The sequence below is a fragment of the Macrotis lagotis genome, chromosome 6, assembly GCF_037893015.1.
Source record: "Macrotis lagotis isolate mMagLag1 chromosome 6, bilby.v1.9.chrom.fasta, whole genome shotgun sequence".
In the NCBI taxonomy this organism is placed as follows: Eukaryota; Metazoa; Chordata; class Mammalia; order Peramelemorphia; family Peramelidae; genus Macrotis; species Macrotis lagotis.
In genome coordinates, this window is record NC_133663.1 from 168,774,419 (window position 1) to 168,793,144 (window position 18,726).

The following is an 18,726-nucleotide window of genomic DNA, read 5'->3' on the forward strand; positions in this document are numbered from 1 at the left end:
GAATTCTCTCACTGCCCCTTAAAGCTGTTCAGGGGTTGTGCTGCAACTGGGACTTTTTTTCCAACCCCCTGGTCTTGGGGAAATGTATCACTCAGTCTTTCTGTGGGTTCTGCCCCCTCTAAATTTTGGCTCGAGTCATAATTTGTTGGCTTTTGGAGTTTTGGGGGGAAGGAGTTCTTGGGAATGCTACCTTCATGCTGCTATCTTGGCCTTGCCCCCCAAATTCTGATTTTTAAAAATATATATGTATTCATTATTAATATTAAGTGTATGTATATCAGGCACTTCCTGAACCTGGTTTTTATTTTTGCTATTGTGCCTTATGCTTTAAGCTTTGATTAGATTATTATCTTGCTTTATCCTATCATACACTTTGACCTTTTTCTTTGTCTCTCCAGGCTTTACCTTTTAATAAATGTTTAGCAAAGAATCCTTTTGCAGTGTGAATGGTCATTGTCTGATTTTATGTTTTATCATTTCTATAATTTATGCGGTTATCTCATTTGACACCTTCTAAATGAACCCTTTTAGGACTTAACAATTTCTAGCACTTTTCTCTGAATTACTTTTAATTTGTTTTGAGTATACTTATTTATATATGTGTTGTTTCTGCTGATAGGATATGAAACCCCTTGAGGGCAGGGACTGTTTCATTTTTGTATTTTTATGTACAGTATAAGAGTTATGCACATAGTAGGAGTTTAATAAATGTGTGCTGATTGCAACATGTTCTTGATATTATTCGGAGATTCAGAAGTAATTAGATTATGATCTGAGTTAGCATGGAGCTTGCTCTTATGATATCCAGTTATATATAAAATCTTAGCCTATTAACATAGCTTTTTTTTATGTATAAGTTAACCATAATTCCTTTCAAGTGAAATTTTCTAGGGGAAGTCCCTGCCTGTATAATGATCAAATGGTCATCCTTCGATGCAATATTTATGAATAATTCCTCTCTTTCCAGTAACTACCTATTATTGGCAAAAGGGTATAGGAGAGAATCTAGTGTAACCTTGTTCATGTCCTGTCTCTAGTACTTAAAATACTTTGCTAGCTGGGTACTATGGGCAAATCATTTAGTCATTTAATTGTACCTACAGTTAAAAGTTTAGTTTGTTATGGTCCAGTGGGATATTAATTATGAATAAGATTAATGTGAACCTAATATGAAATGATGTATACAAAGCACTCTACAGACTTTAAAGAACTAATTTAAATGTTGGTAAATGACCATTCTATATCTAGTTCTGTTCTGTCCCCCGGACTCCAGTTTACATATCTACCTGCCTGTTCCCCTACTTCCTCAAAGTTAATATAACCAAAACATCTTTTCCTTAAAACCTATTCCTCTTCCTAACTTTGCCTTGTCTGTTGATACTATCACTATTTGGTTTCCTGGCTACTCTCTTTTTACAATCTTTTGAATGAATGGTTTGTCAGAACTTGGCATTTACTTTGGTATGTACTAGAGGTAAGTATGGTAGATCCTTATCCTTAAGAAAAACAAATTACTTGGCGTGGAGAGATTATTTGGTTTGTGACACACAAATAGAAATTTGGGTATTAACAATTCTGTTTTAATTTCACAGAGCCTGCATTGATTCAAATGAAAATGGGGATTTAAGTAACAGCACTGTATTGAGAAATTACAAAGAAGCACAGGAATATGGTTCTTTTGGCACAGCTGAGATGTTGAATTACTCTGTTAATATATATGATGATGGGAACCTACTTTCTATTGTGACCAGCGGAGGTATTTCTTCTCATTTATGTAGCCACTAAATGATGAAAGTGTCTTAAAGCTAAGGATTAAAAATTGTAGATTTATAAAAGATTTAGACTCTAAATCGGGGTTGTCCAACCTTTTACCTTTTTTTGGACTATACAGAATTTATTATTTATGGGTTCTAACCTCCTCGTTTCACCCAGTTAGGGGGACTAAACTTTCTCATTTCCAACCTTCCATAAAGCAAATGTCACTATCTTAGTATGTTGGAAAAGAAAACCTAATGAAAATAGTGAAGCATTTCCACCTTTGTGCATTTTATTTTTTATCAATCTAGATACAAACAGGAAAGAACAAATTATTTAGTGGAAAGGTTTTCTGTTGGAGTTTTTGGGTATTTTTCAAGTTTTCCATTTTTCTTTGGTTTATTTTTCTTGTCTGTCTGTCTCTCTGTTTCTTTCTCTCTCTCTCTCTCCCCTCCCTCCCTCCCTCCCCCTCCCTCTCTCTCTCCCTCTCTCTCTGTCAGGCCTATGCTCTCTTTTTTGGTTGCATGTGTATTTCAATATTTTAAAGAACTTTCCATTTGCTAAGAGTCTGAGATTTCCATAGACTCATCAGGTACCAACAGATAAAAGTTTAGTTTGTTTTGTATGGTCCAGATTTGATTTCATTGTTACAGTGGGGATATCTCTGTCAGAAAATTGGCAGTACAGATCAGGAAAAGTTATGCATTTTGGAGTTGTAAAATTTCCTGGATCATCCAGAGGTTAAGTGTCTTGGCTTTGGTTAAATGATCACGTGATAACCAGAGGAAGGTTAGAACTTAGATCTTCTTCCTGACTTGAGGTTAACTTTCTGTATTGTCATGTTGTTGCTCCATGAAATTACTTAGGGGGAGCAAAAAATGATCACAACATATAGTCACTAATGATAATCATTTGTAAACTTAGTTCTGAATCAAACATTTCCTCCCTGGACCAGTTTCTTTCTTCATCTCTTGCTCTGTCCATCACTTAAAAGATTAGGATTTTATATGTTTGCCATAGTAACTTTAGATTGATTTATCCCAGGAGCTTTGGAGCTTTTCTCTGCAAAACACAGTTCTTAAGTTAGAGTCAAGTTTTCTGAATGTGTATTCATTAGCAAATGGTTCTCTCATCTTATATCAAAGAACCTTTTCTTTTCATAAGATTCCTGGAAAGATGGAATTCTCCATTTCTTGACTTTCTGTTTCTTTGTTACCTCCTCGTTTTCTGATTTCCACTGCTACTACTTCATGGAACTCTGTCTAATTGAATAATTTTTCTTAGTCTTCTTTTACCTGGGTCTCTGCTAGATTGGCATTATTGATAACAACCATCCTTCCTTTTATACCTGCACATCTATTCTCCAGTCTCTCTGGGGTCAACCTTGGAGTTTGTTTTCTACCTCTTTGGTTTCTATGATCAAGTTCTCTAGAGTTTTCCTTTGAAATGTTTCTGATTTCATTTATTTCTCCATTATACTGTTACTAATGTAGACTAGTCTTTTGCTACAGTATTAACCTCCTGCTTTTTGTTTCTCATTCTGTTTATTTCATGTTGCATAACTTTAGATTAATATTGCTGTAACACCACTTTTATCTTTGTCATCTCCATACTTATAGAACTATAATGACTTATTGTGTGTTGAAGCAAATCTAGAGTTCTCACCCTGATGTTCATAGCTCTTTTGTCTTCTTACTCAAACTTTTTATAAATTACTTTATCTTAATTTGAATTTTTTTTTTCTAAAGGTTTTATTCTGGTAAGTTACAATTTCTTTTAATAATTGGTTCAGGGGAGCTAATTGTGTCTGCTCTTGTATGTGAATTAAAAATTAATGCTAACTGTAAGTAGTGGCATTGTAAATGTCAGTTCATTTATTTGGTAAGAGGAACCCGGAACTGGTCATTTGCGAGAGGGAATAGACAAAGACTGTGAACTAGGAAACTTCTTTTTTTTAAAGACATTCATGTGAAAATTAGAAGCTTGGAATGCTTGTTCTCTGTACATGGCTCTAATTTCATTTCTTAGAGTATGTGAGTAATTAGATGCAGGAGAGTCAGGAAGAATTGTTATACAGACTGTGGTCTTAAGGGCAAATGGAGGTCATTTTAAATTCACTCTACCAAACTAAATGAACTTCAAACATTGGGACAATGAAAGAAGAAAACTATGTTGTCTAAGATAGGTAGATTGGAAGGACTTTGATGCCAAGATTACTCAAAATCTTTGAGCTTTATATCAGCTCTTAGAGAGTCAATTAGAAGGTACTGTCCACAACCAACATTATTTGACCCTAACTTTATTGGTGCATTATAACCAAACTTGATTGTTTAAATAATGCTGTATTTTAAAAGAATAAATAGGAAATAAAATTGTTAAATTTAAATTTTATTTTTTTCCAATTAATGCATATAAAGTTAGTTTTCAACATTCATTTTTTGGTAAGATTTTGGGTTCCACCTCCTTCCTTGCCCTCTCCATGATAGTGAGTTTTCTGATATGGGTTATACATGTTCAGTCATGTTTAACATTTCTAAAATAGTCACGAACAGTACTTTTTTTACGGAACCATTTAAAGGTGGTAAAAAGAGAGTAGTGGAATTTCAGAGTCCTGAATTACAGTCAGAATGGATTCATATTCAACTTCTGTTTCTTATCATCTCAGTGACTCTGGGCAGGGAATATTACTACTCTGAATTTCATTTGCCTCATCTCTAAAATGAGAGGGTTGGTTCCTTTCACTCTGAATCCATGGTCCTATTGTATACAGTGGTATTTTATGTAATAACCCTTGTGTTAGGTCATCTTAGCAATATAAGTTGAAATGTACATATAGTCTTAAAGGGGATCTGGAGAAAGACCTGTAAGGGTTAGTGAAAAAAGTTATATACTTTAGCTAGCTATCCACCTTATCTGCCTTAGACTTCTTTAAAGGTTTGCCTTAAATTCATTTTCTTTATTTACGGCAATGGGGTTAAGTGAGTTGCCCAAGATCACAAAGCTAGGTAATTATTATTAAGTATCCTAGGCCTGATTTGAACGGACTCCAGGGCTGGTGCTCTATCTACTGTGCCACTTCGCTGCCCCTATATTCTTTTTCACTATATTTCTTTTATGCTTAATATAAGCCCATATTTTTATTTTTAAAATGTTTTATTGATGTAATTATTTTCTTCTCTGTTCAATGATCCCTTTTCCTTTTTTTTTTTTTTTTTTTTTTTTTTTTTTGGCAAGGCAACAGGCTTTGTTAAGTGACTTGAGGCCAGGTTTGAACTCAGGTCCTCCTGACTCTAGGGCTAGTGCTCTAACCACTGCACCACCTAACTACCTCTCCCTTTTCTTTTAACAAAGAAAAGAACTTAAGCAAAAATATATCCTATACAGTAAACTTATCTGATAGTATATATAACATTCTACTTTAGTGTTCCCTCACTTGCACTCAATCTTTAGGGAGCAGTCCTTATATTTTATTTCCTGGTCTCTTGGGAGCATTATTGATTTTTCAGTTAACAAGAGTTCAGCTTCCTTTTTAGTAATTTTATACTACAATAGTCATTTTGTTCATAATTGTTCTGATTCTCCCTAATTTACTGTTTTTGGGGGGGCTTTTTGCAAGGCAGTGGGGTTAAGTGACTTGCCCAAGGTCACACAACTAGGCAGTTATTAAGTGTCTGAGGCCGGATTTGAACTCAGGTCCTCCTGACTCCAGGGCTGGTTCTTTATCCACTGTGTCACCTAGCTTCCCCGTAGGAAGTTTTAAAAAATACATTGATAGTTCTCTTTCTCTTTTCTTTGCCAGTTAATACTGTATATTTCCTTTAAAGTTAATCTCTTTATGAAGTCTTTCCTGATTGATCTTAGCCTACAGTTATATTTCTGTTATCTAAATTTATATAGCATTTGATCTGCCATGGAAGTTAACTCTTAGAGATTGCTGGGATTATTTTTTTTTTAAGGTTTTTGCAAGGCAAATGGGGCTAAGTGTCTTGCCCAAGGCCACACAACTAGGTAATTATTAAGTGTCTGAGACCGGATTTGAACCCAGGTACTCCTGACTCCAGGGCCAGTGCTTTATCCACTGCGCCACCTAGCTGCCCCATGGGATTATTTTTAATCTGAAATTCCTATACTCCTAGCACAGTCTTAAACACAAAGACTTTTAACAAATTTTAATTGCAAATCATTTGAGAATTCTATAGGATAATGCAAGTAAATGATTTAGTTATAGATCCAGGATAACTGATGAATTAAATTAGTGAACTGTTTTAATGCTCATAAATTGGTAGCATGAATAGGGTCCTAGAATAGTTGCTAAGGTTCTTAGTAACATTATATTAGATAGAAGTTGCAACATTATAAAAGTTTTGCAGTTAAGAATTTTCTATAATTGTACATGTATAACCTATATCATTTGTTAGCGTGGGGAGGGAGTATGGAAGGTGAGGGTGGTAGAAAAATGTGAAACTGAAAAGCTTGCAAAAGGATGACTATTGAAAACTATCTTTACATGTAATTGGAAAAAAAAGAAAATTAAAGCTTTGGTGAGAAAAGAATGTTTTCTTTTTAAAGACATCTTATTCAATACCTTACAGCCAAGTAAAATTTTTTCCTATTAATAATCATAAATGTCTAAATTAAAATAGTAAAACCATCATTATAAAATTTTAAGTTTTCTCTTACACATGTTTCTTCTCTTATTCATAGGAGCTCATGGGACACATGTAGCTAGTATAGCTGCTGGACACTTTCCACAAGATCCTGAAAGAAATGGTATAGCTCCTGGTGCTCAGATTCTTGCAATCAAAATTGGTGATACAAGATTAAGCACTATGGAAACTGGAACAGGTCTTATAAGAGCTGTAAGTATTCAATATATTAAACTAGACTTTGGGGACAGAAGATTCTTTTTGTACTTAGCCTTCTATTGATTGTTTACATTTTGACTTGTCCACCTCTTTGTCTAATTAGTCCCTCCATCAGGGAATGGTGGATAAAATAAAGTTTAGACCCTACAATTTGAGTCTCTGATTCTCAGTTCCATAGTTATTGATATAATACATTGAATTATTTTGGATAATTTAAAGTTTTTTTTATAATGGAAGTGTTGCTTTTATATGTTAGGAGGACTAACATTTTTAAATGCCATTTTTTTTTAAATTTAAAAATTTAAAATTTTTTAAAATTTAAAAATTTAAAATTGGTTAAAAAATTATTAGGTTTCTTCTGAGTTCAATGTCCCTAGTTTTTTTAAGTCATGTAATCTTAGAACTGTGACACTCCTAGTATTGTATGAATCTTCTTAAATTTCACCTCATAATAGTCATTTAGCCTTTGCTCAAAAAAACTTGAGCAGCTAGGAACTCATTAGGTCTTAAGGTAATCTATTCCATTCCTTCTAATTTGGAGACCCACGAAGACAAAATAAAGTTATGGAGCATGTGGGAGTAAAAGTGATCAGTTCTTCTGTTTTGTATTATAATCATGAAGTATTATAGCTAGAAGAGTTTTAGAGGTAAGATTGACCTTTATCATTTTCAGATAAGAAATTGAGGCCTTTGGAAATATAGGCCTTTGGACCTTAATTTCTTTTTTTTTTTTACTGTTGTTTTTTGGTAAGTAGATATCAGTCATTTAAGAATATATCTGCAATAATACGGTTGATGATAGAAGGTGTAAATGACCCAGAAGGTGATTTGGTTTGAATGAGGAATGTAGATTGACACGTGGAAATCTAAAAATAAGTTTTTATTGCATGCATGACATAATTTTATTTTGTGGCACTTTTTTACCAGTTTTCCATACTTTTAAAGTGATTTTTAAAAATCCTCTTTCCCATCTTATGATTTGTACAACAAAGAAGTCATCTTTATGAAAGTATTAAGCATCCAATTTGTATATGTTGTGCTATCCATTAAACAAAGAAAAAAAGCACATATATCTGAAATTTAATTTTCCAGTCTTAGTTGTTTTGAAACCCAACTTAAAACTAGGAGTAATTGAAAAAGGACTTGACAGCAAAATATAACAAGCCCATACACTTGATTATTTAAGAGACACATGTACTAATAGCAGCAGAAAATGAAACTAATTTTTTTTTAACAGAAACATTACACAGAAAAACTTTAAAAGCACAGTTGTCTGGGCCCATTCATTTTAGTCATAAAAAGCCCCATATCCTTCAGAAGTCTATAAGGGTATGCAGCATGCACCTTAAAGTGACAAGGAAGGGAATATTGCATTTTATATTTTCAAGAAAAATGGTTTAAAATTATTTAGTTGTTAAAGGAATAAACTTAAGACATTTTGACAATTAACTGTTACCAGATGACAATTCTAGCAATGCAAGATACAAGAGATTTTTATTGGAATAAACTATTTTTGAGCTCTTTTAAAGGGTATTATTACTAAATTTTGTCAATTTCTTTTGCAAGGCAATGGGGTTAAATAACTTACTCAAGGTCACATAGTTTAGTAAGTATTAAGTGTCTGAGACCAGATTTGAACTCAGGTCCTCCTGACTCCAGGGTTGATGTTCTATCCACTGCACCACCACGCTGCCCCATTTGGTCAATTTATTAAAAGACTTGTTATACTAGTATTAATTACTGATAGTTTTAGTTTTTATAAATATTCCTGGTAAGCCATGGAAATTTATGAAAGTATTAGTGTGATACTCCCATGTTCATAATTGAGATGGTCTTTGGGAATGCTATAACTCTGAAAAGAGGAGATTAACAGAATTATATATTTTTGTATTTTCTTTCCCTACCCACATCCCCACCTCAGGAAATAGAAGTCAGTTGTGAAAAAAATTTGTTATTTATTGAGGCTTTTATATCTTTCTAAATAATTTTTTTTTACTTAATTCAGTTAAATATAAAATGGAAAAACAGTGGGTATGTATTATAGAACATGATTGTTCAAACTTTTTTTTCTTCAATATTTCAAGAGAAATCATTAATATGGGATATTCCATTTGTATTTTAGGGGGTTTTTTTAGTTTTTTTTTTTTTTGACAAGGCAAATGGGGTTAAGTGGCTTGCCCAAGGCCACACAGCTAGATAATTATTAAGTGTCTGAGACTGGATTTGAACCCAGGTACTCAAGGTCAGTGCTTTATCCACTACACCACCTAGCTGCCCCTCATTTTGTATTTTAGAAGGCAGTCTTCATGAGTGGTTTTGGCCCCCTAAAATTTATTACCTACTGATTTGCCTACTTGTACTTACCTTTTAATTGTATTTACTTAGACCTTAAAAATGTATGGATTTGTTGAACCTGTCAGCTGGACTGAACTGACCTCTAACCTATAGAACACTGGATTCAAACAGAGCAGGCTAGAAACAGGAGTCTGGCATCAAACAGAAGTTTAATTCAAAATGAGGGAAATGACTTGGAAAGCATCTAGTGGGGAGATCCAAGGCAGTGTGGGTCTCAGTACTTATACATTGATTGCCCATTGAACTGATAAAACCTGATCATAAGAGATATGACAACAATGCGACAGGTTTGATTCATAGCAGGCCTTCATGACAGAACATGGGTACTTTATCTGAGTTTGTCCAATGTTTGTCTAAGCTCAGAGCATCTGGTACTAGTCAAAGCAATACAATTATTATGTGAAACTATTTTGGAATTTTACTGTGGCTGAGATCATCTAGAGGATGATCACAAAGGAATTGTTATTATGTCAAGCTCAGCTCTAGCTCAGGCTCTAGCTCTGGCTGTGGAAAACAGGGTGTCTCCTAATATTTTTTTGGTTTTTGCAAGGCAGTAGGGTTAAGTGACTTGCCAAGGACACACGGCTAGGTAATTTTTTAAGTGAATGAGGTCGGATTTGAACTCAGATCCTCCTTGACTCCAGGGCTGCTGCTCTATCTGCTGTGCCACCTAATGGCCCCAATGTTTGTCTGCTAATGTCTCAACAAATCCAAGCATTACCTTTTCAGCTAGGTTAGAGCCCAGCCTAGAGCTCATGTTGTGTTGGCATAACCTTCAAGAACCAAGATGGTTTTCTTATATTCTTTAAAATCTTTTTAGTCTTCAGGGACCTTGTTTTTGTCCTCTTCCTCCTTGACTTTTCTGTATCCTTTGAAATTGTCACTTTTTAGGATAATGATCCTATAGCTAGAAAGGACCTCAGAGTTAGCCTTCCTCATTTTACACATTAGGAAAATGGAGACTTAAGAGAGGTTAAAAAACTTAACCCAGGGTTATAATTGTAGTAAGAGGTATAACTGATATTTGAACACAAGTCTTCTGGTTCCACATTTAGTGCTTTCTCCTTTGGCCTCAATCCCTTCCCTTCCCTCCACCAATGGGCCCCCCTAGTCCCCCCCCCCCCCCCCAACTATATACCATGTTTTCTTTCATCTGAAGCCCAGACCTGCATCTCTTTTAACTGGGCATCTTCTAGTTAATCTTTGAGTTTAACTCAGCTTATCCCAAACTGAACAAATCATCTTTCCTCTCCTTATTTCTATAGGAGATATCCCCATTCTTGACATGGTTTTATAATATTATCATCCTTAATTCTTCACTGAATCTTAATTGCCTAACCCAATCATTCCAGGTCTTATTCCAACATATATCATTTTGATATCACTTACATTCTTGCTTTTTTTTCTTACTCTTCTGGCCATCAATGTCATTCCCCATCACATCTTTACTAGACTTTTGTAAGACTATTATCTTTTTAATTGGTTTCTCCCTCAACCAGTCCATTCTCCACACAACTACCAAAATAAATTGCCTGCCCCTGCCATCTCTATTTCCTTATTGGATCAAAATCAAGTTCCTTAGTATGACATTTAAGACCTTCCACAGTCTGGTTCCAGACTGACTAGGGTACTATTATTGCACATTATTGCTTTTATCCTGTATAGTTCAGTCACACGAGATTGCCCAAATTTGAAAGTCCAGAAGCTGCCCCTGATCAGCAGTTCAATTGTGAACTAATTCCTAAGTGCAGGAGCCACTTTTTGCTTTTCTTAGTTGTGTCTGGTACAGCTCAGGTGCTTCATACATGTTCACTGCCTGGACCTTTTGAGTCCTTATTTTCTTTAAAGGTTTGTCTTTGGTGCTACCTCTTCTTTGAAGCTACCCTCTGAGTAATCACTGCCATTTCCTTACAATGACTTCAATTTACTTAGCTTATCTGTGCTGTAAAATATTTTTTGCTTGTCCATCTGCCCTGCTGCCATGCTTTTAGGGATAAAACTTTTTATGAGGCATGAGAGAAGAAGTATTTAAATGGAAATTTTTTTCATTTTGTAATTGGCTTTTCTGAATGATTTGTTCCTTTTTATTTTTTCTTTTTTTTTTAGATTTTTGCAAGGCAAATGGGGTTAAGTGGCTTGCCCAAGGCCACACAGCCAGGCAATTATTAAGTGTCTGAGGCCGGACTTGAACCCAGGTACTCCTGACTTCAGGGCCAGTGCCCTATCCATTGGGCCACCTAGCTGCCCTGATTTGTTTCTTTTTAAAACATAGGGACCTTTACTCTTGATTCATTTTGTAAAAATGAGTTTTACTCTGCAACTAAGCATTTCCTATAATAGTATTTGCACTGTTAGAGAAAACTTTTAGAGCTGGAAAAAGGAACCTTTTTATGAATCATCTGTTTCTGTGGGTTTTTTGGTGAAAAAAAGAGCTCTGTGACCCTAAGAAGTCAAGTAGCTTGCCCAAGGATCAGTTAGTGGTAGAGCTGAAATTATAACACATTTTTCCTGATTTTTAGGTCAGGGCTCTGTCCACTATACTTTATTCCCTTCATTAAAGCATATTTGACCTTACTTTGTAGATCTTATATAAATTAGATTTAAGGTCCTCCTGGAAATTCCATCCATTCCCACTATTGCTTACATTTGTTTACATCTAATATTTAATCAATAAAAATTAAAGCTTTTTTTCTGAAACAGAAGGAAATATAAACTGTATTTAACATTAAGTAAATGAATAAGTGGTTAAAGAACTTTTTATTGAAAATTAAGAATTTTTTAAAAATATACTTTTTTCCTTCAAACTTTCTAAAATAACATAATTAAAATGTTCCTAGAAACAAAATCTTTGAAGTTTCTTGATGTAAATTATTTTTCCTGGAATTTTTAGTGCAGCATAATATTCTTTTTAGATCATTATTTCTAAAACCAATTACTGAAGTTTCCTGAAATGCAGGTGGGTGAATTCTAAAGAGGTCTTCAAAATTTAAACCCTAGAAATATGTGGAGATGATATACAAACTGGTAAATCTGTAGCACAATCAGAGTTGGAATAGAGTAAGCTGAAGTTCTCAAATTTTTACACTTTCTTGCTGAAATTCCTTTTTCTTCTTAAGCTCTATTATAGGAAAAATATTAGAGATATGAAGCTTAAAGTAATTGTTTGGTGATAATAATGCCTACAGAATTAACTACAGTTTATAAACAAATTGATTCATGGTTAAACCATTTTGGGAGTCATTGGTGTAGGCTTGCATATTTTATCTGAAACGTTGATTTTAAAAATAATATGAACTTGGTGTACAGAAAGTATTCTGTTCCTAAAATCAGAATTTAAACAAAACTCTGAAACTTTTTTTTTAAACAGATGATAGAAGCCATAAATCATAAATGTGATCTTGTCAATTATAGTTACGGAGAAGCAACCCACTGGCCAAATTCTGGGTGAGTATGAATAAAACTTGACTAATGATTTATGATCACATCTATAGAAACTTACCCAGAATATGACATGTCCTTAAATCCATTTTCTTAAGCTTGGTGGATTTTATTGCTTGATTTTGCTTGCTTTGGGGGCAGTGGCAACTAGATGACACAGTGGATAGAGTGCCAGACCTTAAGTCAGGAAGTTTCATCTTCCTGAGTTCAGGTCTGGCCCCAGTTATTTACTAGCTATGTGGGCAATTCACTTAATTCTCTTTGCCTCAGTTCCTTACCTGTAAAATGAACTGGAGAAGGAAATAGCAAACTATTCAAGTATCTTTGCCAAGAAAATCTCAAATGTGGTCACAAAGATGTGATTGAAAATTAGCAGAATATTATATTATCTCGCTATACAAAAATCAGGCAATATAAACCACTAGGCTTAGAAAAAAGATGGGATTAGGGTATAGCACTCAACAAAACTGTATCAATGACATTTTTAAAAAAGATATATAAATATATTTTAAATGGTTTAGAAATAACATAAGTATTAAAGTAGTGACCACATCCACAGCTTCAATCTGTTGATTGACCACATTAGCACAAATTCACATTATTAAGACTTGCTTGAACTTATTAATTATAATGCTGAATGTCATCAATAATGTAATTAGCAGTAATCAAAAGTAAACTGAAATTACATAAAGCTAGGTTGTGACTTCACTATATTTTTTCTAGAACCTTGAAGCCATTAGTTTCATCCTTCTTTAGTTTAAATAAAATACATGTAGGAAGGCAATAGCCAAATCTAAATATAGTCTTTGCTGAGAAATCAGCCTGCCCTGATATTGTTCAACTCTATAGCATCTTGTATCATTTCACTTTTCTATCTGATCTTACTTCTGCTACTGACACCTTTAATCTGAATAAAACTTTGTGCTCTTTATTTTTAAGATAAATTTATTTACTTATATTGTGCCAGTATTCTTTTAAAGCTCATTCACATTAACTCCTCCATCTCCTTCATTTCCTTAATATTTAAAAGTCATCAATTTCACCTTTATTTTGCTCTTGCTCTCAGTGGCTTACTATTTCCTAACATGCTCAACCTCTTCCTCTAACTTTTTCATGATGAATCTGGTTCCTTGCTTCCCATCATAGCTTTACCTGCTAGAAGGCAGGCCATTTTTTTCTTTGTATCCCCAGCCTTCAACATGCTATACTGCACATGATCAGCACTTAATAAATATTGATTTTTTTCCTTCTGTCTAATCTGCATTCTTCCATCTCTTACCAGCATATTTCTCTCAGTTCCCCTCCAGTCCAGCCAGTTTCTGCTATAATTAAAGTTTTCTAGAGTTGAGCTATGCCATTTTTCCTCTACCATTTCAGGTCATGCCTTTTAATTCTTTTGATTCCACGTAGGGCAGTTCCTGATTTAACTAATCTAAATTTTTTTTTCCATATTCAAACAATATATGCTTACTACAAATAGAAAACAACTTGGTATTTGAGTTCCATAGAAAATGTTGGAAAATGTTTTGTGCATTCAAAGGGCTTCTGTCTCTCTTTCAGGAGGATTTGTGAAGTTATTAATGAAGCTGTGTGGAAGCATAATATAATCTATGTTTCAAGTGCTGGGAATAATGGTCCTTGTCTCTCCACAGTAGGTTGTCCAGGTGGAACTACTTCAAGTGTTATAGGTTAGTTCTTTGCTTAAAAAAGCCATTTGTGCATATTTTGTTCTAAAACTTCTTACTGATACCTGTGATAAGATTCAGTTCAATGTGATGAATGGCAAAGCCAGAGTACCCGTTTTATTGTTACTTTTAAGTTAACATACTTTTGGATGGATATTTCACATTCTAAAAACCCAAAGCTGTTAAATAATAAAATTTATCTGCCCGTGTTCACTGTCTCCCCCACCGTCAAGAAAAATATTGAGTTCTCTGGGGACTCTTTTTTTTTTAATTCTTGTAATTCTAGCACCCACCATAGTATCCAGATTACTCGACCTACTTTTTTTGTTGTTTTTGAAATGAAAAGCAATTCTCATTTCTGTTGTGAAAGACATAGGTGGAAATCTTTATTTTAGTTGGAGTACACTTTTTTCTGAATGGTAAGAGATAACTATTAGAATGGAACTAGTTTTTTCTTATTACTAGGCATTTATAATAGCAAAAAGTGACTGGAATATTTGAGATTTTAATCTTAGCTCTTTTTATTATTTTAAATTTGTTCTCTGTGCATGATAATAGGTAAAAGTATACAAAAAAGAATATTGGTATTAACTGCATTATTCTCCAGTCTTCATTTTCTTCCCATCAAAAGGCTTTAGAATGCTCTGATCCCTCCTGATATCTTATTGCCACATTCTCTGCTTATAAGTCAAAACCCCCATCATCCAAGCATTTCCTTTTTCTCTGCTCCTGAAGAACACATTTAATGTTTTAAAAAATGTGTTAGAGTTTTCATTACTAGGTGCTATTGGAAAGCTTAACTGGGAAGACACAATAAAATCATTAGAAAAATGTTATTAACATACACTAGGTCTTGCTTTTTTTTTTTAAAGTCCTTCCTCTTGTTCCTAACATACCTCTTATTCTCACTTCTGTCTTCTAATGTAATCTACCGTCTTTCATTTGGGCTAAATTTTAGAAAAATCAAGCTGTATATATTTCCAAATGATATTCAGTGATTAGCTCATTTTGTATTTTATATTAAAACTAGATCTAGAATCTTCCTAGCCAGTTCTTAGCACTTGGTACAGGAACTCAGTCTTATGGCTAAACATCTTTTTTTTCTATTGTATCTGCTACTTTGGGGACAGCTTTACAGTGTAGTAGATAGAGTGCTAGACCTGTAGTGAGGAAGACTCATCTGCCTGGGTTCAAATCCTACTTCAGACACTTACTAGCTGTGTGATCCTGGACAAGTCACTTAACCCTGTTTGTCTCATTTGTAAAATGAGTTGGAGAAGGAAATGACAAAGCACACTTGTTTCTTTGCCAAGAAAACTCCAAATGGGACATGATTAAAAAACTACTGAACAACAAAAATCTACCTCTGCTTCCTTTCTACCCGCCAACTTCAAATGAGTAGTTTACTTGGGATTCATTTCAAGAATATATAAAATTGACCTCCCTCACACAAGTCATTGAGTGACCTATAGATTGTTCTTGTCTTCATTTAGATCACTAGATAAGAATTTCCCTTTTTAGTTTCCAAATACTTTCATCCCCAGAGTTTTGCTAGGTCTTGAAAACCATCTTGCCTTTCTCCCACCCATTCCCTAGAATCCTTAAACAAATTTGTTAGCTGGATTTGTAGTGACTGATGTATTCTTTATAGTAAGTAAATGCCTATCATCTCTAAAGTCAGATCATAACATCACTATTTACCATATTCCAGAATATTTTTAAAAGTCATGTTTTCCAATGTTGCTTTTATTTTCCCAGGAAAAGCTTTTTAGCAGAATGACCTTGATTAATAGTCCATTCTGTTTTCAAAAATTTTATTTATTCCCTTTTGTCACCACTTTTACTTCCCAGTGTACTCTCTTACATTTCTTTAACAAAGAAATAAAGTAAAAACAAACCTATGAAACAATTGATATTTAACAGCACCTGCAACATATTTTCCTCTAGTTTATCTACCTCTCTTCTGAGTGGAGGAAATTTCAAGATTATTAATCAGTTCTGGAGAAATATAATTTTTTGGATAGCCACTAAATTACAGAAGTTTTAATTCTACTCTGTAATAGAATTAAAGGCAGGTTTTTTGGTTGAAAAAGTTATTTTTAGGCACCTGAATTCCTGAATTTTGTAATAGGTCCTCTTAAGGTTGTAAAAACAGAAATCTTGTGGGTTTTTTTTAAGATTTTCAAAGGCAGTGGGGTTAAGCAGGTTGCCCAAGGCCATACGGCTAGGTAATTATTAAGTGTCTGAGGCCGGATTTGAACCCAGGTACTCCTGACTCCAGGGCCAGTACTGTATCCACTGTGCCACCTAGCAGCCCTAGAAATCTTGTTTTAAGCCTTTATGTGATCCCTATTTATTCTAATATAGATTTCAAAGAATTCATAGATTTTTACCAAGATCTTCTCCTTCAATTTAGGTTACCACCAAGAGGTGGCAGCAGAGAATGGTGATTTTTAACATACTTTTCCCTAATTCAAAATTGCATTTTTCATTTTTATTTTCTCCCTAGGGCTGTAAACAGAGTAGCTATTCAGTTGTTTTCATTAACTAGCATTTGTTTCCCTCTTAATTCCTTTGGTTAAAAGGAAATGTCAAATTCTATTCATAGGGCGGCTAGGTGGCGCAGTGGATAAAGCATCGGCCCTGGAGTCAGGAGTACCTGGGTTCAAATCCGGTCTCAGACACTTACCTAGGTGTGTGGCCTTGGGCAAGCCACTTAACCCCGTTTGCCTAGCAAAAACCTAAAAAAAAAAAATTATATTCATAGTCAAGCATAATAAATTCTTAAATTGTCTTTGTATAGAAATGCGTTCTCATTTTGTATTCCCAGCTAAAATTTATGAAAGTATTACTTTAGTGATACCTAAACTTAACACTAATATGATACAGTACAGTGAAAAAGTTAGGAAGGCTGAGTTCTAATCCTAACTTTGCTGCTGAGTGGATATTTTTGACAATGGTATTTAATGCTCTTTTGAAGCTAGTTTTTTAATTGAAAAATGAGAACTTTGAACTCTATTCTTTAGGAGTTCTTAAATTTTGTGATTTCCTTTGAAACAGACTTCACTTAAATAGCAACATTTCCCTTCTAACTATTACCTACTCTCTTTTCCTTCATTTGAAGGGTTCTGGATTTTTAAAAAAATTATCTTTTCATTCTCCACCTCTTTTGTATCAAAACCTCTTTGCCATGTCATCTCTGACTGAATTCTGCTAATTTTCTGATTATCTCCTGCTGGTAGATGGTTCTCCATTTGGAAGTTCTCTCTTATTTGGAGGGTTTCCTTTTTATTTCATTTAGTGTTTTCTCTGCATAGTTTCTCTAATGAAAAAGTCCCCTAAAGAAAAGGGGTTTTATTTTTATGATTTATCAAAAGTCATTCACTATATGGTTTGCATCTCTCTTTTCATTCTTTTTAATATAATTCCTCATTCATAATCAAACTCACCTGCTATCCTTAACCTCTGCGTCAAATGTCTCATCCTGTCCTAGTACTAATGCTTTTGTATTCTGCTCCTTTATGTCTGAAATGCATTCCCTGCTCTTCTCTTCTCTTCTCTTCTCTTCTCTTCTCTTCTCTTCTCTTCTCTTCTCTTCTCTTCTCTTCGCTTCGCTTCGCTTCGCTTCCGCTTCCCCTTCCCCTTCCGCTTCCCCTTCCGCTTCCCCTTCCCCTTCCCCTTCCCCTTCCCCTTCCCCTTCCCCTTCCTTTCCCTTCCCTTCCCTTTCCTTTCCTTCATCTCTCTTCTCTTCTTTCCCTCATAGGATTTCTAATTTCCTTTAAAGTACAGATTCCAATTTCTACAATTTTTTCTAATCTCCCCAGGCATTCAAACGCTTCATTTATTTGGTATGTTGTGGTGTGTATCTGCCCAATGGAATTGAGTACTTTTCAAGGGTAGCAGTGTCTTCATTTTTTTCATTTTTGTGATCTTTGTACTTACACAGTGCCTTATACATAGGTTTGTCATAAATGTTTGTTCACTTGAATTGAAAGTGTTTGTGATCCATTTCAAAAGGTTCCTTTTTTCTTTTTACCAGAAATAAAATGGTAAAATAACACCATCTTATCCAATTGTATTATGCACATGCCCTTTTAACCTGTTCTTAGAACTGTAGTTTTATTGATTATTTAAACTAAAATTATGCATGATCGTTAAAAATACTAATCAGAAGAATTGTATTCCATTTTTGATGTATTTCCTAAAAAAAAAAATTAAAGGATAATGGGACTTTGAAGAACTGGGAGGATTTATTTTTAATACAAAAAGTCAGAAAATATCAAACATTTTCATGTTCATTAGATAATTTTTAAGTTTTCTGCAAGTAATTTCAGTTCTGTGTCTTTGAGAGCTCAATTACAGTAAAAGAAATTAATTGCTTTATCAGTTCCATGAACTTTATATATTTGTGGATGCTTCTAAATTTCAGTCTTAGTTATCCAATTTAGTTGTATGGGAATATATATTAAATTCTTTTTACATATAATGTACAGTGCTAGGAGAAGGCAGACACAGACCTAGACCTTAAGCATAGTCTTTATCCTTTAGGAGCTTACTGTTAAGTCTAGGAATAGAATGCATAGATAGACTCTGTGTCTGCTCTGTTCTCAACTTCAACTGTTTTCCAT

The 18,726-nt window shown here is 34.2% G+C and overlaps 1 protein-coding gene across 1 annotated transcript in view; it reads left to right on the plus strand.

The window, feature by feature from the left end:
• The window catches only part of TPP2 (tripeptidyl peptidase 2), a 69,344-nt gene that overhangs the window by 23,740 nt on the left and 26,878 nt on the right, over nucleotides 1-18,726 (plus strand). The window contains exons 6-9 of the mRNA XM_074192775.1: nucleotides 1,593-1,756; nucleotides 6,460-6,614; nucleotides 12,343-12,419; nucleotides 13,974-14,101. Coding sequence (XP_074048876.1) covers nucleotides 1,593-1,756; nucleotides 6,460-6,614; nucleotides 12,343-12,419; nucleotides 13,974-14,101 — 524 coding nt within the window. The remainder of the gene's footprint in view (nucleotides 1-1,592; nucleotides 1,757-6,459; nucleotides 6,615-12,342; nucleotides 12,420-13,973; nucleotides 14,102-18,726) is intronic.